This window comes from Etheostoma spectabile, unplaced genomic scaffold (assembly GCF_008692095.1).
Source record: "Etheostoma spectabile isolate EspeVRDwgs_2016 unplaced genomic scaffold, UIUC_Espe_1.0 scaffold394, whole genome shotgun sequence".
Taxonomy (NCBI): domain Eukaryota; kingdom Metazoa; phylum Chordata; class Actinopteri; order Perciformes; family Percidae; genus Etheostoma; species Etheostoma spectabile.
The window spans coordinates 544207-569434 of NW_022605599.1; the positions used below are offsets into that span (position 1 = coordinate 544207).

At 45.0% G+C, this 25228-nt stretch overlaps 1 protein-coding gene across 1 annotated transcript in view; it reads right to left on the reverse strand.

Annotated features, from left to right (window-relative positions):
* Positions 1-25228, reverse strand: part of pcxb (pyruvate carboxylase b) — a 280578-nt gene that overhangs the window by 24247 nt on the left and 231103 nt on the right. The window contains exons 19-21 of the mRNA XM_032511564.1: positions 24597-24678; positions 16632-16789; positions 15762-15848 (exon numbers count right to left, since the gene is read on the reverse strand). Of these exons, the coding sequence (XP_032367455.1) occupies positions 15762-15848; positions 16632-16789; positions 24597-24678 (327 nt within the window). The remainder of the gene's footprint in view (positions 1-15761; positions 15849-16631; positions 16790-24596; positions 24679-25228) is intronic.

Here is a 25228-nt window from a genome sequence, read left to right on the forward strand (position 1 = left end):
TTGCTTAGTCAGTCTAAGACACCAGGGTGTTGGAGACCGAAGGGACTTCCTGTTGTGAGCACATCGCTTCTTTCTGTATGTTATAGGTTTTTAGTTCCCCTCTATCTGTCAAGACGGGGGTGGGGGGGGGGGGGGGGGGCGATACAAGGCCGTTTCCCCTGAAGACAAACGATGATAATTAACGCTTGAGTATGGGCGCTTCCATCCCTTGAAATTCAATCATATCTTTCTCCAGCCAACTGCATCAATCACTTTAAATACTTAACATAAGAATGCCGTAAGTATGAAACATTTACCACTTAGTAACTCACACTGGCTGCCAAATCGCCACTTACTCACGTACTCATATTAGCCTGCGTTATACTTTTCGGTAAACAGAGGGGTGTTTGTTTGTTGTGGTGTGTGTTGTGTTTTTTGTTTGTGTGTGTGTGGTGTGTGTGTGTTGTGTGTGTGGTGTTGTGTGTGTGGTGTGTGTGGGTGTGTGTGTGGTGTGTGGTGTGTGGTGTGAGAAATTCATAAGTTCAATAATGTTACACTTAGGCTTAGTGCCACATGGAGAAGTTTTTTTTACCCTCCCTTCGCCTGTCATCCATTTTTCTATGCTCCCCAAAAGGGCGTGACACCCCCCCCCCCCCCCAACATATATTGTGTCTTCGTTTGCTGGCTTGCCTTGGCAGGATGTACAGATACCCAACAGACCAGACATGACTTACCTCTGCCTCTCGCTATCTTACAACATCACACTCCTGTTATGGGGGGGGGGCATTCATATAGTTTCCACTACCATTGTTGTGGAACGCCATGAGCATGAACTAAAACTGCACACGTCCTGCTTACTTTCATATACTAAGGTACTCTCTAGGAAACTCGATTTCACAGTGAAATAACCACAACATTGGACTTTAAACAAAGCACTATGGGACCACCCACTTGTCCCAGGCGTCCTCAGTATTGTATATTTTTAGCATAAAGCGCTCGCACTGAACTTATCTGAAATGGAACTAGCAAAAGCAGTTTTGTGTTTACATGGGCTCAGCTGGTTTTATTCAGTTTGGGGACATCTCAGGTCTCTCACAAGCTGTCAGCTCAACTGTCTTGCTGACTGAACAGGGAGACCCACCCTGCTATGGGGGGTGGGAGCACCAAAAGAAGCGTTTGAAATTTGGCTTTTTCTATAAAACAAAAGTTGGACACACCCTCCCCCACCCGAGCTAAAAAAAAGTTGGCGCCACCTACCATCAACAAAGACTAAAAAGACTGACCCTCCTCCTTATTTTCCTCTGTGGTCCCTTCCAAATACCGACGATACATGATGTGGACGTTAATCGTTTGCCCTATCTTTATGGTACAGCCACGCTGTTCTCCTCACTCCTGCTCCAGGTATTCCCGTCTTAGGGGTCCTCCTGACTCTTTTGAGCCTTTTTAAAACACGGCGCGCTCAAAAATGTCGTGCCTGCTCATCACCCCTTTGTCCACCGTACGTCTCTGCTTGGAGTCACAGTGCAGAGTTTTGAACATTCTGTCCTTTTTCCTCTGCTTACTATCATGATCACAGCTCGACCTATCATGCTGATATGGAATGCGCATTCCGTTGTACACTGTAACTATGTAGCAGCTTAATAGTGAAACGGACCTATATACCTTAACACACTTATTTGCCGGTACTTTTGACTGCATAGAGTCCATGGGGTACCGCTAGCGCTCGGCACCACCATGTACTGTCCACACCTTCAGAACCCGTGGTTTAAAGGATGGTGCCAATTCCTCACTCAATCCTTTTTACTCCCTCCTCCCTTATGTCTCCTACTCCCATCTCTCTGCTCTCAGCATCCAGAAGGCCGGCCTGCTGAAGCCAGAGGCCAGCAAGCTTCTGATTGGCTCTCTGAGAGACCGTTTTTTTTTTTTCCCGGACGTCCCCATCCACTGCAACCACACCACCACGCTGTGGCCGGATGGCCGCCATGCTGCCTGTGCCGAGGCGGAGAGCGACTGGTGGATGTGGGCAGTGAGATTCAACAAAGGTGTTGGGTATGTCTGATTAATAAAGTTGTGTGGTTGTATCAAAACATAGTTTTAAAAGCCTTGGGTTTGTTTAAAGTTTTTATCATAAACCATTTAATCTTGGTAATTTATACTTTTGAACATGATGCAGAGATCAAAAGACGCTTTCCAGGTTACTTCATGTCAATACGGTTAAACTCGAAGTATACTGTATCTCTGTAAATCAATCATGAATTCTGTATAGTAAAGGCCTTGGTGACCTTTTAGCAGCTTGACCACACAGTAAGGATGAGACCTCAGTCCATTTATAGGCATCTACATTTATGTCGCCAGGCCCACATAATATATGATTTATAAGACCAGATTTGTGATGCAGATTGTGGTCTATTGATCGTTTGTGTCCATCGCACTTCAGTGATCTATTCACATTATTCTAGATTGATTTTTGATGACATATAAATACCTCCGTGAGCTGATAGTTAAATCTAGGCTGGATACTTAAGATTATGGTTCCACTCCCCCAGGTTTCTGTAAGACAATAACACACTCTGCTGTTATTCCCATCATGCACACTATCGATCTGAAGTTGTGAATTAGGACACACCCCACATAACGGTGAATCATTAGCACCGAAACATTCTACAAAGGGATATCCCAATAGTAACATGTGTTCACACCAAATCCACTACTAACTTTGGCGACACACACTTTTTCAAAACTAGCAACCGCCGAGTCTACCCAAACCCTACAACTAGGAGACACCAAGTCACTAGTATAACGGTATGCCACCAACCTTAGGTAGCACAACGCATACTATCTAAGGCTAACAGAAACAACAACCTGCTACGTGTAACACACATAACGCTATAGAACAGTTGACAACCAGCAACTGGACACACTCCACCTAGTATTGATTTATGTAATGTCGCAATCACGGGCTTATACGAACACAGATCGCTCGTACTCATATCCAACAGCTAGCTTGTTCTCGGATCAGCTTTTTTCTTTCTCTCATTACTCTCCACGTGTACTGCGCCACGCTCCGTCGCGTGTGACCTGGGTCGCCTATTTGCCTCTCACCTGTAAGTACGCCTGTAAAATGTATCGTAGAAAGTACATAATCTGTAAATGAACAGTAAGTAGAAGTCCCTTAATAGGAGTAGTCACGTATACTTAGTAAGTACGAATTTACTCTTCTCATCCGAAGATTTATCAGAGCTGTTGCCGTTCACCTACCACTATGTACGTTACTAATATCATTTGGAACCCACAGGTGGCTAAATCGCACTTTTGCGTTATGGGTGCAACAATCTCCTGTTCGTGAGAGTTAAAAACTCGGTATTCGGAATGTTCCCTCCAGGCTAAAGCCATAGACCTGTGAGCCACACCAGGTTTGGGCAAGCTGACATTTGCTTAAGGTCACGCATTTTTCCACATTCACAACTTGGCGAAAATTTTTCACAATGCGATCGCCGCCGCGCATCGGTCATAACCAACCACTGGCTGATCTGTTTGCCAGTTGGGTAAGCTGTCTTATGTGCAAGCTTATCGAAGACACATTCATAGTACAACAACTACAAAGTTATGCGATGATGCAGTTTGCATTATGTTTAAACTTTTCATTTCTTACTCGCAGCTTCGTCATTTAGGATCAAATGACGCCCGGTTGAAGCTACCGAGTACCTCGGGTCGTCAGCTTCTGAGTTCCCCTATAAAATCGTGTGAAATTGTGTTTTTGAGTATACGTGACATAAGTGCGTTCCTATAGCATTTTTCATAATAACCTTATATGTCAGATGCACCAAGATGAACGTGTGTTAACACAGTTGGTCCTGAAATAGAATCGATCCGCGTTGAGCTGGAATCCTGCTCAGTCACTACGCACGCTCCAGCATAATCAAAACCTGCGGCTGTGATGTTTGCGCTGACACTTTAGAACACTCCAGGTCGACTAATGCATTAGACTCTTTACTCTCCACATCAATCATTTGTAAAACCTTTACCCTAATGTTAGGGAACTCTCGCCACGATGATGCTGTGTCGTATCGTTCCTAAAACTTTAAGTGCACATTCGTGGTAACCCCTTGCACCCTCAATAACACGCGCTGAAGCCACTGACTCACAACAATTCATGATGTTTCCTCAGTCGACTCATGCGGTGCTTCAGCCCATGGGAGCATGGGCGCGCCAAGGGACCAAGCTCGCATCCGGTAAGTGACGTGCTCATCACACAATCAACAGTACACACAATGCCTCATAGAATGCCTAATAGAATCACCACCTTTGAATAGCACACGAAGGTGGTATAGGCAGTACTAGCGGTTATGAGACAGAACAGTCCTCACCACCAGCCTTGCTCAGCGATTGTTTCCTAGCGTCTTTCTGAGTACTCTCTTGCTTTACACGTGGGCGGGGGTATGGTCAATCAACAAATCAGGAAGTGAACGAGCGCATCACTAATTATGACCCTCAGTCAGTAAAGACTGCACATTCTGCTAGTGATAAGTTCGTGCTGCCATTATGAGAGGAGAGAAAGACGGAGGCCGCGTGGTAGTGAAATGCGATGCTCTGTTAAACGACTTTCTTGATCCATGAAATGATCAACGTTTCAGATATCAGCCGACCCATTTGCTGCACAACCCATAAAGTGTTTGTTGTATCCCCTGAATAATGTGGATCTTATATCTCATAGCATGCTGAACAGAGAACCGCCCTGCCTGGCACGCCACATGTTTTCTACTCGGTCTAATGAACCTCCCTCCCTGACATTAAAGACTCCCCCCCCCCCCCCCCCCCCCCCCCCCCATGGCATCCTTGCAGTGGTTGGGTTTTACTCATTTGCTTCATCAGAGATCTTTCAGTCACACTCTGGACCGCACTGCTTTTGCTACCTCCTCAGAGGTCAACAGTACGTGGGAGGTCTGTAGTTTATATATTTTCATTCCACTTTGGGTTTGCTGTTGTCCACTGTGTTCTGCTTAATGCAATTTTCATGAGCTGTGATAGATGGTGGAGCCTTACCCACTCGATGCCGACCGGCGCAGTGACCTCTGCCTCGCACCGCACGGGCACGGTGTAAAATGTATCAAAGCGCCAGTTTACAGCGCTGTTAGAAATTGAGGAACATGAAACGGGCCAAAGGAATTAAAACTGATGTGAAGTTTGCTCCTTGGTTATGTATGTATTAGTAATGCTCTGGAAGAAAAAAAAAAAAGGATTATCTTTCTAACGATGTGATGCTCATTTCAGTTACTGACAAATAGCAAAAGCCTGCTAATTTTGTTTACGCTGTGTTCACACAACACAGCTATGCCCACTCTGCTGCTGTACTGCAGGATACCATTACCTTCTGAGTCGTTTGTTAACCCTCTAATGCTGATGATTGTTTATATGGACCAGTCCTCTTGTGTTTACTCTGATGTACCGTGGCTACAGAAGTTCCTGCCTCTGGGCGCGGACAGACATTAGTTCCCATCAGCTTGTTTTTGATAAAGGCGCTTTGACCACAACGGTGCCCCGGGGTGCGGCTCAAGGAGATGGCGCCCTGCAGGCTGCGCCTCTCCCAAGCCCTGGCCCAGCTCCACCTATGGCGCACAGCCACGAGGCCCGGCGGGCAGCACCCACCTGGATTGGAGCCAGCCACACTGTGTCAGAACTTAACTGCTCACACACACACTCAGGGTGCGTGATTATAGCCTGTTAGGTTTCTTCTCACCTCCCGCTGCCTACTGAAAGGTGAGAGTGTTGAGTAACAACTGTGAGAATCGAACTACCGCCCTTCACAGCGGCAGGGGGATGCGATACTCACTGGCTGTGTAAACAGCCAACCGCTGTCCGCGCCTTAGTCACGCTCTAGCACGGGAGCCCGGCGGTGGTAAAAGCCAACAGGTGTGGTCACTCCCACAACAGGATGTATGTGCTACACAGGCCCCCCCCCAAGGCCATAGCGGAAGCGGGGAGACCTCTGACTCGATCTCTGCAGTCCTGTCATACTGGGACATTGTGTCTCTGTTGTCAAACCGCTGTGGAACTGAGCATGCTTTTGTGGTGCTGTGTAGCAAGCTTTCATGTACAGTAGTGGGGTTGGTGATATGTTTAACATTTTCCAAGTGGCGTTACAATTCACAAGCTCTCTCAGCATATTTCTGGTTTAATAACTACACCGAAAACAACTCACAAAATGTCTCAAAAGGAAAAATGCATGCACCTTCTCCAATAACAGAAAACTCCAACTGTAGGCTACAGCTTTTCTCTGTACCATCGAAGACTAGCTTATTGACCTTGTTCACTTATCATTTCAAGGCTATATCTTCTAAATCAAGAAACTAAACCCACCAGAAGTGTCTTCGTAACCTTTCACCCTTCCAACAGTCGCAAATCTAGTTAGGAAAAATATGTATTCACGGAGTTAGATATATCTTAAATATGCCGGTGCTACACCCCTGCTGTCTCGCTCTGCCATTGCAATTGTTGAAACCATTAAAATAAGCTAAAAAAAAGACAAAATACCCCAAACACCGTCTATGTACTAGCCAAACAAGGTAGCGATGTATTGCTTGAATCGCCCAACCCTATAATTACGTAGTGTGTTTGAAAAGTACCCGATGTTATACGCTACCATTGAGACTGTCCCTACCCTTGTCCTTGTTTTCTATAAGGAAATGCTGAGCATAACTACAAAACAACAACAACCATTGAGACTGTTAAAATAGTAACTTCTACCAGGCTGATGTGATTAAGTGTGAACAGAAGAGTCTCCTATTGCAGCTACACGCATGTCATAGTGATGTCATCGTGTCCCGACACTCCCTGGAGGACCGTCTGCTGCAGCCAGGTGACAGGTCGGCCGCTGGCAACAGAAACAAGATCGCCAGCAGGTGTTGAGCTGCTTAAAAAAAAGAAAAGACAATGCTCCTTTATTTTCTGGTGCTGTTAAGCAACACATGGGGTAAACATCAGGCTTTGTGTTGTTAGTCTCTCAGGGCGTCCGTCAAAGTGAATGCTTTCCTTTCGAGGCTCACTGTGAAATATTGCTGAGCGAAACATCATACAGGGAGAATCTGTCGTAGAAGAGGATCCAAATTCTGTAATAGTCCAAAAGCAACACAGCAACAGAGCCATTAAGACAAGCTGTTGCGAGAATGATGTGTGACTTGTGCATTGAAAGGAAATTCACTTCACTGCCGCTCTCTCCATCCCCTTTAACCCCCGCTGAACGCAGCAGGTTCCACGCCTTCTCCCGAGCTGGCCACTGTTGTTCAATAAGTAGGAAGTATCAGAGGGAGAGAAACCGTCCCGTCATTTAGACAAGTCCACGCTAGTGACAGAATATCATTTGTGAGCATTACAGTTCCTCAAAAAAAGGAAGCGAAAGACAGGTTGTACTCAAGAGCGGGAGGTTTTCAAGTGTGTCATTTATTCATGGAATTTCAATTTGCCTCGCTGAGACTGAGATTTGAATGCAGAATGTCATCCCACTACTCTCTGAGCACACAACACACACACGTCCGTACGTGTGCATACTTATAGTGTATCCTGATGTGAACCTGGTCCATGCATTATGCATACCACATGCAGACAAACCTTTCTCTCTTCCAAACTCGTTTCTACCTGTCACCTTGTGCTCATCTGTTCTATTCCTCGGCCTCTCTTCACCTCTCCCTCCTTCATCTCCGTTTGCCTATCTCCCAGCTTTTTTGTAATCATCGAGCACTGCCTTGGATCTTCCTACCTCCCACCTCAGTCTGTGTTTACTGCTTCTCCTTCCCCTCCCTCTCTCCCCCTTTCTCCCATCTTCATACAAAGCAGTAATCAGTGCTGGCAGTGTGCTCTGCCTCCTCTATCTCCCTCCCTCTCTCTGCTCTCTGGCTTTTTTCCTATCACCCCCGCCTTCTTTTACATGTCTCTCAGTCCTCCTCTTCCCTTCCTTTCACTCAGCGACAAAGCAATTAATGCACTTTACATGCTTATTTCCTCCCTCAAACTCCCACTCGCGCTCTTTTTCCTTCCACTCCCTCAGTGTTCTCCCACAGCAGCTCTTTGTCCTGAAGAAATGGCAAAAGCAGCCCTTCGCGGTTATTCATATTCTTGAAGCTGTCAGTTTATTTATTTGTCAGCACGGTGTGCGCACGCACACACACATATTCACTCATGCGCGCTGAATGATGACACACAATAAAGCGGCCCTTGTGTTTGTTGACACAGCGTTTACGGCCTTTTCTCATTCATCATGCATGATTTAATTGAGGAATTTCAGCTGCCAGCCTCAACAATGCAGCTGTCTAAGATGTAGCGGTCATCAAACGCGCACCACACAAAGGACAGATATTACTGTCCCGTATGTAGGCGCGCAACCACAGCACAGCCTGAACCCAGACAGTGAGGCAGGTGAGCCGACACATTTAGCTTCTTGTTCACCTCCCTTGTCTCCCCCCCCCATCCATCGTGTTCCCTTCTCCATCTTTTCTCCCCGAATGTTTTTGTGTTCATCTGTCTTCCTCTATGCGTCTAGCTCTCATCGTCTCACCAGCAACAAACTGTCTTTCCACAGCTGTTGCGTCTGTGTCGGTGTAGCTAATGTGTGCGAGTTTATTAACGCAAATATGTGGGGTGTGCCTCTGTGTGTCTGTCTCCTGCATTAGTGAGCTTGGGTGCTAATGAGTTATACATCGATGGCACTTTGTCACTGCCAAGCAGCCATCCAAATGACTGATAAACGTACGTGCACGTCTGTGCTTACATACACACAGCAGGTTGGAGTGATTGAGGATTTTAAAGGGGTGTAACCAGCTCCAGAAAAAAGACAATGCTGTGTTTACCTCGAGCATGATTTAGCAAAGTTCAGAGGTCTTCAATCCCAACATTTTGAGCTTTTCTCCATATTTACCAAATAGGAAGTTAGGTCATCTCAATAGCAGCATGATGTAGATAAAACAAATGATTGGCGTGCTCGCCTCCTTAGGGCTGACTTTCCTGGTTGGTTGTGAACGATGCTCCTGCCAAAGTTTCTTTTCTAAGGATAGTTCACTTTCTGCTTTGATAGAACTTTCCAACTCACACGGTGTGGTGTTGGCTAGATCCTCAGGGAATTGTGGGCTTATGGAATATGTTTTGTCAGCTACCATATGTCTTAATTACTCAGATTCAAAATGACCCAAGTAAAGTACATATTATATTAAGCCTGAGACGATGACAATTAACAGCGAGTTAAATTATAAAATGTATGGTTGTAAAAAGTGCAACTATTCTGTTTGAAACGAAGTAAAGTACAAGTTTACAGTAGCATGAATGGATATACTTAAGTAAAATTCAAGTATTTTAGAACAGTACTATTTGCAATTTCTTCAGGAAATGTTGCCGTTTCAAGGTCACATTTATAAAAAGGGGAGTGAAAGGAATAGTTCAACATTTTGGTAAATCTTGAGATTTAGGTTCCAAAACTGATACCAACCTCATATCTGTAATTTAGCATGAAGCTGGCGCCACAGCCGGTTAGCTTAGCATAAGATTTCAAAAATGTCTGACTATTTCTTTTGATTGTCCATCCTTTTTATGCATGCAGTTAAATTTGCTCAGGATGGACACATTTACCAACCATACAATGCACTGAGAGTGGCTCTGCAAACCCACTGCCAATCTGCCTCCTCGCAGTCTGAGCCAAGTAGAAGACGTTTCTCGTTCCCGTATCAGGCCAGATGTGGACATGTTGAGGTTTCGTTGAGATATGCCCAGCACACCCCAGTAAAAGGTTGTCAGTTACTGTCGGGAGCTACAGTATGTCCTTTTCAAACTATCTTTATTTTACACCAATATTTACCAATCCATCACAAAAGAACCAGTCATTTTACACCCACAGCGGATAGAGTGGATCCAGTTTGGAAAGGAGCAGAGCTCTTTGAGTTGTCAGCTGAGAGGACCCACAGTTTGCTGCTGCAGCTACGTGCTTATCTTTTTGTAGTCTGTGTTTCAGCTGGTGTGGTAAAACTTTACCTAAGCAGACATTTAATCTAGAGGATCATTTTTGCTCCCCTGGTGAAGTAATTCCATGAACTGGAAGCATAAGTGAGAGCTACGATGTTGTTCTCTAACAGAGAGGGAAATGGACCTGATCACTGACGAGCTTGGCAGGAGAGCAACACATGCGCATTAATTTCACATTAATTGCAGTAGCTCAATTTCCTTCACCAAGACACAGTGGAACCACACAACACTTTTTGGAATACATACTCGCTTTGAATCATGAAATTGAAGCTTGCCGCTCTGTTGTGGTGGATGTTACGAGCTAGGTTAGTTCATTACATGGCTCCTTTTTCTCATCATTAGCCAAACGCTCAGTGTGCTGCCATTTCCGTCTGACATTAAATCAGATTTCTCATTTTAAGGTAATCAGCTCGAGCACACCTTAACTGGCTGCAGCAGAACACATAGTATGAGACAACAGATAGCACAAGGGATTTAATGAGCAGCACACTAACTGGCTAATAGTGCTTTACCAACACAGCTCAGGCTTCTTTAGGCTTTCTGGCCTCTAACCCAACTTTCTAACCAATACACTCTTAAGAGTTGTCAAAATAGAGCCCCTCAGATGTTGACGTCTCTGCTGACATTTTGGTTTCTCTTGCCACTAGTTTGAGAATGAGCACCCTGGTGTAGTAAAGTATAACAGCCACATACTGGACTCGTCCTGCTGACAAAGTACTGCATGTTTAAAAAAAATAATAAGAACTCGCACACTGTCAAAACTGTGACAAGTTTCACGTCGGTATATTTTCCACACCATCAAAATCCGAGCTGAACTGTCACCATTTGATAGCTGGCACAAGTTTAGAAGACTAATTCAGATAAATGGCAGGTGGCCACACGATCCCGCTAACGTTTTAGTGCACATTGCATCAATCCCTCTTTTCGAATGATCAAAAATTACAGATTTTGGCTTTAGCTTAATTAAAATTAGTCTGTCTATACACACCATAAAGCATTCCATACAGCTATGCTCATAATGCCTGTAAAATATACTTTATATCTCCCATACCCTAGCTTTACATTAATATATTATCAGTATAAATATAGTCTGAAAACATAAATCAAACTGACTGTGTGTTTGGGTTGTTTTGCCCATTGCTCCATTGTACTGAATAGCGAGCTAACTTTCAAACGAAGTTAGATAGTCAGGCGAGCGTGATTTGACGCCCTTTCCTCGGCTCGGCTGCAGGCATCGCTCTGGAGAAGGTGTTTGACTACAGTGAATACTGGAAGTAGCCGAGGCCTGTACGCGCCGTTCGACTGCACCGCCACCATGAAATCAGGCAACGCTGACGTCTACGAGAACGAGATACCCGGAGGACAGTACACCAACCTTCACTTCCAGGTACAGGGAGCTATTCTGCTCTTTTTTTAAATAGGTTTTTTGTTAAGTGATTGAGTGCGAAGCTAAATAAGCATTCCAAAGCTCTTCTCCACACGTTCAGCCTTTAGGATGGAGTATTAGAGGTGGCCAGTGCATCTGAAAGGATGGACAAACGATTATTCAGTGTAACAGTACATTTATATCACTTTCATGCAAATCCACCTCATTGCATTGTGTCTGTGACTTTTAACTGCAATTTGACAGATTAAGTATGTTGACTGTTTACTGTTGACATACAAAATGTGTAACAATTGTTCAGATTCCTGCATTTCAAAAAGATTTGATACTACTATGCAGATAAATAGACTTATGTTCTTACTTCTGGCAGAGTTGTATGAGACATATTTGTGTGTGTGTGTGTGTGTGTGTCTCTCCCAGTGTCACAGACTATTTGAAAGTGACTGAATCCACAGCCTGTGTACACCCACTGGACGAGAAGTGTGTGTGCAGTGAACCTTCGTACTCAGTTGTGACTTGTTTACACCACGGAGGGTTGAGCAAATGCACTATGACCAAATTACCGTTTACAGTGGCTTATCGTTCTGGCCCATCTGGCCTTTGCTAGACGACGTCTTGCCATAATTCAAAAGCGTGGGTGTCACTTCGAAATTATAGCCTTAAATCACAGGTTGACACTCTGAATGCCTTGACTCTTCCCTCCGACGGAGTATAAAAAGATAACTCATTCATGCTGTTTCACTATGGCTCATTGCAGGCTCACAGCATGGGACTGGGAATAAGTCAAGGAGGTGAAAAGGCCTACACTGAAGCCAACAAACTACTGAGACCTCATAAGGTGAGACATGAAGACAAAACATCACAGTGCCTCTGTTCATGGCAGGAGTGTATTCGTGCTGCACATTTCCTGCTTGCATTAGAAATCATTCTCCATTTTACCCATCTTTAGTGCTGGGAGTACCCAACTGTAGCACTGTACACAGATGTATTGTCATGTATTTGATATTCCTCCATTAGCCTCCCTCGACTGTTTCTGCCCAGCTCTCTTTCTCTGAGCCAAATATTCCCAGATTAAGGTTTGTACATCCACTATTCTGAGTTCTCTGGATCCACTTCAGATGCACAGTCTGTTTGACCATCCCTGTCTTCCTCGGCTTCCGTGGGTTTTACTCTAATCTGCCATATTGGGCGTATCCTGTTTAAGGTTTTTACCCTGACATTTATTTTTCAGCATAGTTTAATCCCACTGATACTGAAAGTTTGTTCTTTGTATTGGCCCAGTCGATGTAAATTTGAGTAGAAACTCCCGTGAACTCTTTTTGGTTGATTTCCTGAAGGGCACATTAATCGTGGGCTGGAGAGGGAGCTCATGCCAATTCTGCAGTCAACAATTTTGTTCTCTGCCTAAATTCACCTCCATCCTCCTTTTTTGTTTTTCTTATCTCTCATTAATTCCTTTTTTCTCCCTTCATTATTTACCATCACGCTTAGTAGATTCATCCCTCTTTCACCGTGTTCGCTGTAATTATTTTTGCTCTCTATTTGCATTCTCTTTCTTATCAAGCCATCCTGTTTCTTTTACACCTTTCTCATTGCTGCTTTGCACACTTATTCCCCACCATCTTTCTTATTTTGCTCTCTGTGCACTGAGATTGTCCATTACTCTTCCTCCTCCTTCCCTCTCTCTTTTTTTTTTTTTTTTAAATCTTTTGTTGTTTCTCAATTTTCCTTCCCGGGTCCCTTTCCCTTATTTTCTTCCCCCTCGCTTTTCCCATCATTTCTTCCCCATACTCTATCAGTTCAATTAAGACTCGGCGGGCTTCACTGCAAACCAATGTGTCTTAATGTGCCGACGGGTCCTGCTATGCTCTCTGCTGTATCCTGTAGTCTTGACAATGGCTGAGTCTCCACACAGTGGCTTGTCGATAAGGGAAAGGGAGTGTGCGTGTCAGATATAGATATAAAGTAGACACCGCCCGGACTGCTCTAGCAGTGAAGCCAACGTACACACATTGACCGTGCTCCCTCTCTAAGCTCAGAAGCTGTGGGCGAAGGATTGGGCTTGTCAGAGGACTCGCATATTAAGACCACACTATTAAAGGTCTGCTTTTATCAGTACACCCCCCCCCCCCACCATGAAAAGACAAACAACACTAATGATGTCCAATTTTTAAAAATTTAATCATAAAGCGTTTGCATGAAAGGATTTTATGATGATTGCTCACTTCGCTTAGTTTATTAATACCCTGATTTGTTTTTGTATTAAGAAATGGAGGTTGTTCTACAGGATGTCTCTGAACTGACTTGTAGGCTCATCGGCTCCCGCGACTTCCAAACAACTCAACGCAATCCAAGAGGCTACACAAAATGAATACTCCTGAGCCTTCTAGTTCATTATCTGACTGACTGACAGGCAGACAGGCAGACAGGCAGACAGGCAGACAGGCAGACGCAGCAGCAGAAGCAGGCAGACAGGCAGACAGGCAGGCAGGCAGACAACAGCACAGCAACGGCAGAGCAGGCAGACAGCAAGCAGCAGACAAGGCAGGCAGGCAGACGGCAGAGTCAACAAACATGCAGCGCACGGCAGGCATACAGCGACAGGCGGGGGGGGGGCTGCAGACATGCAGGCACAGACAGTCAGCAGCAGAGCAGACAGGCAGGACAGGGCAGGAGCAGGCAGGCAGCAGGGAGGGGCGTCAGCAGGCAGGAGCAGCGGCAGGCAGCTGCCTGTCTGCCTGTCTGCCTGTCTGCCTGTCTGCCTGTCAGTCAGTCATGATAATGAACTAGATAGGCTCAGGAGTATTTCATTTTGTGTAGCCTCTTGGATTGCGTTTGATGTTGTTTGGAAGTCCGCGGGAGCCGATGAGCCTACAAGTCAGTTCAGAGACATCCTGTAGAACAACCTCCATTTCTTAATACAAAAAACAAATCATGGGTATTAATAAACTAAGCGAAGTGAGCAATCATCATAAAATCCCTTTCATGCAAACGCTTTGATGATTAAACTTTTTATAAAATTGGACATCATTAGTGTTGTTTGTCTTTTTCATGGTGGGGGGGGGGGGCAGTGTCTGTATAAAAGCAGACCTTTTAATATGTGTGGTCTTAATATGCGAGTCCTCTGACAAGCCCAATCCTTCGCCCACAGCTCTGAGCTTAGAGAGGGAGCACGGTCAATGTGTGTACGTTGGCTTCACTGCTCAGAGCAGTCCGCGGTGTGTCTACTTTATATCTATATCTGACACGCACACTCCCTTTCCCTTATCGACAAGCCCACTGTGTGGGAGACTCAGCCATTGTCAAGCTAACAGGATACAGCAGAGAGCATAGCAGGACCCGTCGGCACATTAAGACAACATTGGCTTGTGCAGTGAAGCCCGCCGAGTCTTAATTGAACTGATAGAGTATGGGGGGAAGAATTGATGGGGAAAACAGAGAGGGGGAAAGAAAATAAGGGAAAGGGGACCCGGGAAGGAAAATTGAGAAACACACAAAAAGATTTAAAAAAAAAAAAAAAAGAGAGAGGGAAGGAGGAGGAAGAGTAATGGACAATCTCAGTGCACAGAGAGCAAAATAAGAAAGATGGCTGGGGAATAAGTGTGTGCAAAGCAGCAATGAGAAAGGTGTAAAAGAAAACAGGATGGCTTGATAAAGAAAGAGAATGCAAACTAGAGAGCAAAATAATTACAGCGAACACGGTGAAAGAGGGATGAATCTATTACTAAGCTGTGATGGTAAATAATGAAGGGAGGAAAACAAAGGAATTAATGAGAGATAATGAAAAACAAAAAAAGGAGGATGGAGGTGAATTTAGGCAGAGAACAAAATTGTTGACTGCAGAATTGGCAATTGAGCTCCCTCTCCACGCCCACGATTAATGTGCCCTTCAGGAAATCAACCAAAAAGTAGTTCACGGGAGTTTCTACTCAAATTTACATCGACTGGGCCAATACAAAGAACAAAACTTTCAGTATCAGTGGGATTAAAACTATGCTGAAAAATAAATGTCAGGGTAAAAAACCTTAAACAGGATACGCCCAATATGGCAGATTAGAGTAAAACCCACGGAAGCCGAGGAAGACAGGGATGGTCAAACAGACTGTGCATCTGAAGTGGATCCAGAGAACTCAGAATAGTGGATGTACCAAACCTTAATCTGGGAATATTTGGCTCAGAGAAAGAGAGCTGGGCAGAAACAGTCGAGGGAGGCTAATGGAGGAATATCAAATACATGACAGATACATCTGTGTACAGTGCTACAGTCTGGGTACCTCCCAGCACTAAAGATGGGTAAAATGGAAGAATGATTTCTAATGCAAGCAGGAAATGTGCAGCACGAATACACTCCTGCCATTGAACAGAGGCACTGTGATGTTTTGTCTTCATGTCTCACCTTAATGAGGTCTCCAAGTAGTTTGTTGGCTTCAGTGTAGGCCTTCTTCACCTCCTTGAACTTATTTCCCAGTCCCATGCTGTGAGCCTGCAATGAGCCATAGTGAAACAGCATGAATGAGTGATCTTTTTATTACTCCGTCGGAGGGAAGAGTCAAGGCATTCAGAGTGTCAACCTGTGATTTAAGGCTATAATTTCGAAGTGACACCCACAGCTTTTGAATTTATGGCAAAGACGCTCGTCTAGCAAAGGCCAGATGGGCCAGAACGATAAGCCACTGTAAACGGTAATTTGGTCATAGTGCATTTGCTCAACCCTCCGTGGTGTAAACAAGTCACAACTGAGTTACGCAAGGTTCACTGCACACACACTTCTCGTCCAGTGGGTGTACACAGCGCTGTGGATTCAGTCACTTTCAAATAGTCTGTGACACTTGGGAGAGACACACACACACACACACACACACAAATAATGTCTCATACAAACTCTGCCAGAAGTAAGGAACATAAGTCTATTTATCTGCATAGTATAGTATCAAATCTTTTTGAAATGCAGGAATCTGAACAATTGTAATACACATTTTGTATGTCAACAGTAAACAGTCAACATACATTAATCTGTCAAATTGCAGTTAAAAGTACACAGACACAATGCAATGAGGTGGATTTGCATGCAACAGTGAATATAAATGTACTGTTACACTGAACTAATCTGTTGTTTCCATCCTTTCAGATGCACTGGCCACCTCTAATACTCCATCCTAAAAGGCTGAACGTGTGGAGAAGAGCTTTGTGAATGCTTATTTAGCTTCGCACTCAATCACTTACACAAAACCTTATTTAAAAAAAAGAGCAGAATAGCTCCCTGTACCTGGAAGTGAAGGTTGGTGTACTGTCCTCCGGGTATCTCGTTCTCGTAGACGTCAGCGTTGCCTGATTTCATGGTGGCGGTGCAGTCGAACGGCGCGTACAGGCCTCTGGCTACTTCCCAGTATTCACTGTAGTCAAACACCTTCTCCAGAGCGATGCCTGCAGCCGAGCCGAGGAAAAGGGCGTCAAATCAACGCTCCGACCTGACTCATCTAACTTCGTTTGAAAGTTAGCTCGCTATTCAGTACAATGGAGCAATGGGCAACAACAACCAAACACACAGTCAGTTTGATTTTTATGTTTTCAGACTATATTATATACTGTATAATATATAATATAAATGTAAAGCTAGGGGTATGGGAGATATACAGTATATTTTACAGGCATTATGAGCATATGCTGTATAGGAATGCTTTATGTGTGTATAGACATGACTAATTTTAATTTAAGCCTACAAGCCAAAATCTGTAATTTTCTGATCATTCGAAAAGAGGGAATTGATGCAATGTGCACTAAAACGTTAGCGGGATCGTTGTGGCCACCTGCCATTTATCTGAATTAGTCTTCTAAAACTTGTGCCAGCTATCAAATTGTGACAGTTCAGCTGCTGATTTTGATGTGTGGAAATATATACCTGACGTGAAACTTGTCACAGTTTTGACAGTGTGCCGAGTTCTTATTATTTTTTTTAAACATGCAGTACTTTGTTCAGCAGGACGAGTCCAGTATGCTGGCTTGTTATACTTTACTACACCAGGGTGCTCATTCTCAAACTAGTTGGCAAGAGAAACCAAAATGTCAGCAGAGACGTAACATCTGTCAGGGGCTCTATTTTTGACAACTCTTAAAGAGTGTATTAGGTTAGAAAGTTGGGTTAGAGGCCAGAAAAGCCTAAAGAAGCCTGAGCTTGTGTTGGTAAAGCACTAATTAGCCAGTTAGTGTGCTGCTCATTAAATCCCTTGTGCTATCTGTTGCTCATACTCATGTTGTTCTGCTGCAGCCAGTTAAGGTGTGCTCGAGCTGATTACCTTAAAAATGAGAAATCTGATTTAATGTCATGACGGAAATGGCAGCACACTGAGCGTTTGGCTAATGATGAGAAAAAGGAGCCATGTTAATGAGACTAACCTAGCTCGTAACATCCACCACAACAGAGCGGCAAGCTTCAATTTTCATGATTCAAAGCGAGTATGTATTCCAAAAAGTGTTGTGTGGTTCCACTGTGATCTTGGTGAAGGAAATTGAGCTACTGTGCAATTAATGTGAAATTAATGCGCATGTTGTTGCTCCTCCTGCCAAGCTCGTCAGTGATCAGGTCCATTTCCCTCTCTGTTAGAGAACCAACATCGTAGCTCTCACTTATGCTTCCAGTTCATGGAATTACTTCACCAGGGGAGCAAAAATGATCCTCTATTGATTCAAATGTCTGCTTAGGTAAAGTTTTACCACACCAGCTGACACACAGCTACAAAACAGATCAAGCACGTAGCTGCAGCAGCAAACTGTGGGTCCTCTCAGCTGACAACTCAAAGAGCTCTGCTCCTTTCCAAACTGGATCCACTCTACTCCGCTGTGGGTGTAAAATGACTGGTTCTTTTGTGATGGATTGGTAAATATTGGTGTAAAATAAAGATTATTTGAACAAGGACATACTGTAGCTCTCCGACAGTAACTGACACCTTTCTACTGGGGCTGTGCTGGGCATATCTCAACGAAACCTCAACATGTCCACATCTGGCCTGATACGGGAACGAGAAACGTCTTCTACTTGGCTCAGACTGCGAGGAGGCAGATTGGCAGTGGGTTTGCAGAGCCACTCTCTCAGTGCATTGTATGGTTGGTAAATGTGTCCATCCTGAGCAAATTTAACTGCATGCATAAAAAGGATGGACAATCAAAAAGAATAGTCAGACATTTTTGAAATCTTTATGCTAAGCTAACCGGCTGCTGGCGCCAGCTTCATGCTAAACTTACAGATATGAGGTTGGTATCAGTTTTGGAACCTAAATCTCAAGATTTACCAAAATGTTGAACTATTCCTTTACTCCCCTTATTTAATAAATGTGACCTTGAAACGGCAACATTTCCTGAAGAAATTGCAAATAGTACTGTTCTTAAAATACTTGAATTTTACTTAAGTATATCCATTTCATGCTACTGTAAACTTGTACTTTACTTCGTTTCAAACAGAATAGTTGCACTTTTTACTCAACTACATTTTATAATTTAATCAGCTGTTAAATTGTCATCAGTCTCAGGCTTAATATAATATGTACGTTTACTTGGGTCACATTTTGAATCTGAGTAAATTAAGACATATGGTAGCTGACAAAAACATATTTCCATAAGCCCACAATTCCCTGAGGATCTAGCCAACACCACACCTGTGTGAGTTGGAAAGTTCTATCAAAGCAGAAAGTGAACTCAATCCTTAGAAAAAGAACTTTGGCAGGAGCATCGTTCACAACCAACCAGGAAAGTCAGCCCTAAGGAGGCGAGCACGCCAATCATTTGTTTTATCTACATCATTTGCTGCTATTGAGATGACCTAACTTCCTATTTGGTAAATATGGAGAAAAGCTACAAATGTTGTGGATTGAAGACCTCTGAACTTTGCTAAATCATGCTCGAGGTAAACACAGCATTGTCTTTTTTTCTGGACTGCTGGTTACACCCCTTTAAAATCCTCAATCACTCCAACACTGCTGTGTGTATGTAGAGCACAGACGTGCACGTACGTTTATCAGTCATTTGGATGGCTGCTTGGCAGTGACAAAGTGCCATCGATGTATAACTCATTAGCACCCAAGCTCACTAATGCAGGAGACAGACACACAGAGGCACACCCACATATTTGCGTTAATAAACTCGCACACATTAGCTACACCGACACAGACGCACACAGCTGTGGAAAGACAGTTTGTTGCTGGTGAGACGATGAGAGCTAGACGCATAGAGGAAGACAGATGAACACAAAAACATTCGGGGAGAAAAGATGGGAGAACTGAACACAGATGGATGGGGGGGGGAGACAAGGGAGGTGAACAAGAAGCTAAATGTGTCGGCTCACCTGCCTCACTGTCTGGGTTCAGTGCTTGTGTGTCTGTGGTTGCGCGCCTACATACGGGACAGTAATATCTGTCCTTTGTGTGGTGCGCGTTTGATGACCGCTACATCTTAGACAGCTGCATTGTTGAGGCTGGCAGCTGAAAATTCCTCAATTAAATCCATGCATGATGCATGAGAAAAGGCCGTAAACGCTGTGTCAAACAAACACAAGGGCCGCTTTATTGTGTGTCATCATTCAGCGGCATGAGTGAATATGTGTGTGTGCGTGCGCACACCGTGGCTGACAAATAAATAAACTGACAGCTTCAAGACATATGAATTAACCAGAGAAGTGCTGCTTTTGCCATTTCTTCAGGACAAAGAGCTGCTGTGGGAGACACTGAGGGAGTGGAAGGAAAAGAGCAGCGAGTGAGGGAGTTTGAGGGAGTGAAATAAGCATGTAAAGTGCATTTAATTGCTTTGTCGCTGAGTGAAAGGAAGGGAAGAGGAGGACTGAGAGACAATGTAAAAGAAGCGGGGGTGATAGGAAAAAAGCCATGAGAGCAGAGAGAGGGAGGGAGATAGAGGAGGCAGAGCACACTGCACAGCACTGATTACTGCTTTGTATGAGAGATGGGAGAAAGAGGGGAGAGAGGGAGGGGAGAGAAAGCAGTAAACACAGACTGAGGTCGGGAAGGTATGGAAGTATCCAAGGCAGTGCTCTGCATGATTACAAAAAAAGCTGGGAGATAGGCAAACGGAGATGGAAGGAGGGAGAGGTGTAAAGAGAGGCCGAGATGAATAGAACAGATGAGCACAAGGTGACAGGTAGAAACGAGTTTGGAAGAGAGAAGGAGTTTGTCTGCATGTGTATGCATAATGCATGGACCAGGGTCACATCAGGATACACTATAAGTATGCACACGTACGGACGTGTGTGTGTGTGTGTCTCAGAGAGTACGTGGGAGGACATTCTGCATTCAAATCTCAGTCTCAAGCGAGGCAAATTGAAATTCCATGAATAAACTGACACACTTGAAAACCTCCCGCTCTTGAGTAACAACCTTGTCTTTCGCTCTCCTTTTTTTGAGGGAACTGTATGCTCACAAATTGATATTCTGTCACTAGCGTGGACTGTGTCTAAATGACGGGACGGTTTCTCTCCCTCTGATACTTCCTACTTATTGAACAACAGTGGCCAGCTCGGGAGAAGGGCCGTGAACCTGCTGCGTTCAGCCGGGGGTTAAAGGGGTGGATGGAGAGAGCGGCAGTGAAGTGAATTTCCTTTCAATGCACAAGTCACACATCATTCTCGCAACACAGCTTGTCTTAATGGCTCTGTTGCTGTGTTGCTTTCTGGACTATTACAGAATTTGGATCCTTTTCTACGACAGATTTCTCCCTGTATGATGGTTTCGCTCAGCAATATTTCACAGTGAGCCTCGAAAGGAAAGCCATTCACTTTGACGGACGCCCTGAGAGACTAACAACACAAAGCCCTGATGTTTACCGCCATGTGTTGCTTAACAGCACCAGAAATAAAAGGAGCATTGTCTTTTCTTTTTTTTAAAGCAGCTCAACACCTGCTGGCGATCTTGTTTCTGTTGCCCAGCGGCCGACCTGTCACCTGGCTGCAGCAGACGTGTCCTCCAGGGAGTGTCGGGACACGATGACATCACTATGACATGCGTGTAGCTGCAATAGGAGACTCTTCTGTTCACACTTAATCACATCAGCCTGGTAGAAGTTACTATTTTAACAGTCTCAATGGTTTGTTGTTGTTTTGTAGTTATGCTCAGCATTTCCTTATAGAAAACAAAGGACAATGGGTAGACAGTCTCAATGGTAGCGTATAACATCGGGTACTTTTCAAACACCACTACGTAATTATAGGGTTGGGCGATTCAAGCAATACATCGGCTATCCTTGTTTGGCTAAGTACATAGACGGTTGTTTTGGGGTATTTTTTGTCTTTTTTTAGCTTATTTAATGGTTTCAACAATTGCAATGGCAGAGCGAGACAGCAGGGGTGTAGCACCGGCATATTTTAAGATATATCTAACTCCGTGAATACATATTTATTCCCTAACTAGATTTGCTGACTGTTGGAAGGGTGAAAAGGTTACGAAAGACACTTCTGGTGGGTTTAGTTTCTTTTGATTTAGAAGATATAGCCTCTTGAACATGATAAGTGAACAAGGTCAATAAGCTAGTCTTCGATGGTAACAGAGAAGAAGCTGTAGCCTACAGTTGGAGTTTTCTGTTTATTAAGGAGAATAGGTGCATGCATTTTTCCTTTTGAGACATTTTGTGAGTTTTTTCGGTGTAGTTATTAAACCAGAAATAGCTGAGAGAGCTTGTGAATTGTAACGCCACTTGGAAAATGTTAACATATCACCCAACCCCACTACTGTACATGAAAGCTTGCTAACACAGCACCACAAAAGCATGCTCAGTTCCACAGCGGTTTGACACAGAGACAACAATGTCCCAGTTATGACAGGACCTGCAGAGACTCGAGTCAGAGGTCTCCCCGTCCCGCTATGGCCTTGGGAGGGGGGCCTGTGTAGCACATACATCCTGTGTGGGAGTGACCACACCTGTTGGCTTTTACCACGCCGGCCTTCCCGTGCTAGAGCGTGACTAAGAGCGCGACACGCGTGTTGGCTGTTTACACAGCAGTGAGTATCGCATCCCCCTGCCGCTGTGAAAGGGCGGTAGTTCGATTCTCACAAGTTGTTACTCAACACTCTCACCATTTCCAGTAGGCAGCTGGGAGGTGGAGAAAACTAACTAGGCTATAATCACGCACTCTGAGTGTGTGTGTGAGCAGTTAAGTTCTGACACAGTGTGGCTGGCTCCAATCCGAGGTGGGTGCTGCCCGCCGGGCCTCGTGGCTGTGCCGCCATAGGTGGAGCTGGAGCCAGGGCTTGGGAGAGGCGCAGCCTGCAGGGCGCCATCTCCTTGAGCCAGCACCCCGGGGCCACCGTTGTGGTCAAAGCGCCGCTCTCTAGGAGGTGGAGGTGTCACCGCATCCCCGCCACTACCTACAGCCCATGGGTACCCCAGCCTCAGGGGGAACAGCCAAAGCTTAGCGCTCATGGCAACGATCTAGTGTTCATACTAGCAAAAACCAGGATTGTTCACGCGCTATCAGTGAAGTGAGCACGGACCTGGTTATGGGGAGACCTGGTTATGGGGAGACGGGGGTGTGGGCTTCCGTCGGCTGAAAAAACTAACCGTTGCTAGCAGGATGGAGGCCAGGCTCTGCCGTGGTGGGACCACTGTCCATCTCCCGGGTTGGGGTAATGCTACTCTGCATTCACACAGGTCGACAACATGAACGGTGGGCGGTGCGGAGGAGACAAAGGAGGAGAAAGTAGCCTGTGTGGTGCTCCTCTCCTGGGACAGAGACAGTTGTCGTCGTGGGACTCCGTAGTCCTCCGCCGTCACAAGCTCCAGTCCTCCCAATGGGGAGGAGGGCCAGCAAGGGAACTGTCTTCGGGGGATTGAGTCAGTGGACTCGTGCCCGCCAAGGGGGTCCCCTTCCCAGCTGTCTGGGTGTTACTGCGTGAATATCAAAAAACGAGCTGATGGGAAATAATGTCTGTCCGCTGCCCAGAGGCAGGAAACTTCCTGTAGCCACGGTACATCAGAGTACAACACAAGGAGGACTGGTCCATTAAAATAAATCATCAGCATTTAGAGGGTAACAAACGACTCAGAAGGTAATGGTATCCTGCAGTACAGCAGCAGAGTGGGCATTAGCTGTGTTGTGTGAACACAGCGTAAACAAAATTAGCAGGGCTTTTGCTATTTGTCAGTAATGGAAATGAGCTATCACATCTAGTTAGTAAAGATTAATCCTTTTTTTTTTTCTTCCAAGAGCATTACTAATACATACATACCTAAGGAGCAAACTTCACATCAGTTTTAATTCCTTTGGCCCGTTTCATGTTCCCTCAATTTCTAACAGCGCTGTACAACTGGCTGCTTTGATACATTTTACACCGTGCACCCGTTGCGGTGCGAGGCAGAGGTCACTGCGCCCGGTCGGCTATCAGAGTTGGGTAAGGCTCCACACTATTCACAGCTCATGAAAATTGCATTAAGCAGAACACAGTGGACAACAGCAAACCCAAAGTGGAATGAAAATATTATAAATCCATCCCTCCACGTATCTGTTGACCTCCTGAGGAGGTAGCACAAAGCAGTGGCGGTCCAGAGTGTGACTGAAAGATCTCTGATGGAAGCAAAATGAGTAAAACCCAACCATGTCAAGGATGCCATGGGGGGGGGGGGGGGGGGGGGGGGGGGGGGGGGGGGGGGGGGGGGGAGTCTTTAATGCTCCAGGGAGGGCGGCTCATTAGACCGAGTAGAAACCTGTGGCTGTGCCAGGCAGCGGGTTCTCCTGTTCAGCATGCTATGATGAATATAAGACCACATTATTCATGGATACAACCAATATCTTTATGGGTTTAGCAGCAAATGGGTCGGCTGATATCTGAAACGTTGATCATTTCATGGATCAAGAAAGTCTTGTTTAACAGAGCATCGCATTTCACTGACCACGCCGGCCTCCGTCTTTTCTCCCTCCTCTCATAATTGGCAGCGAACATTATCACTTAGCAGAATGTGGCAGTCTTTCTGACTGAGGGTCATAATTAGTGATGCGCTCTGTCACTTCCTGATTTGTTGATTGACCAATCCCCCCGCCCCACCGTGTAAAGCAAGAGAGTCTCAGAAAGACGCTAGGAAACAATCGCTGAGCAAGGCTGGTGGTCTGAGACATGTTCTGTCTCATTAACCGCTAGATACTGCCATACCACCTTCGTGTGGCTATTCAAAGGTGTTTTATTCTATTAGGCATTCTATGAGGCATTGTGATACTGTTGATGTTGATGAGCACGTCACTTACCGGTGTCGAGCTTGGTCCCCTTGGCGCACGCCACAATGGCTCCCATGCTGGGCTGAGAGGTCATCCCGGCCATAGAGTCGACCTAGAGAGGGAAAACAGTCAATATGAATGCTGTTTGTGGAAGTGCGTTATGTGGCTTCCCAGCTTAGCGGATCGATTTCATATTCAAGGAGCAAAATGTGTGGTGTAACCATCTGCAAATCTGTGTGCACTGTATGCATATAAGTATTATATAATGAATGACGAATGACGAACACAAAAACAGCAATTTCCAATCGAATGGGACCGGAGCTTTACCTCCATAAACCTTCAGGTTTTAGCTGTCTACACCAGGGTATTTCATCATAAATGTTGGATTGCTTGGCAGAGTAAAAAGAAAGTTTAAACTAATGCAAACACATGTTTTTAGTGTCTGACCCATGGTGAGTTGGTTCTTTCATATAGTGTTACAAAGAACAGCAGCCCAACACTGCAAACAGCAGCCAGTGGTTTTAATGAAACTCTCAATGCCGGCGGCGTGCGTCAGTGAACGCAGCAGGAGAAATGTTCCTGGCTCCAACAGCTGTTCCGTCTGTTTCAGGAGCCATGCTTTTATCCACACGTTTTTATCTGAATTAAGTGTTATTAAATGA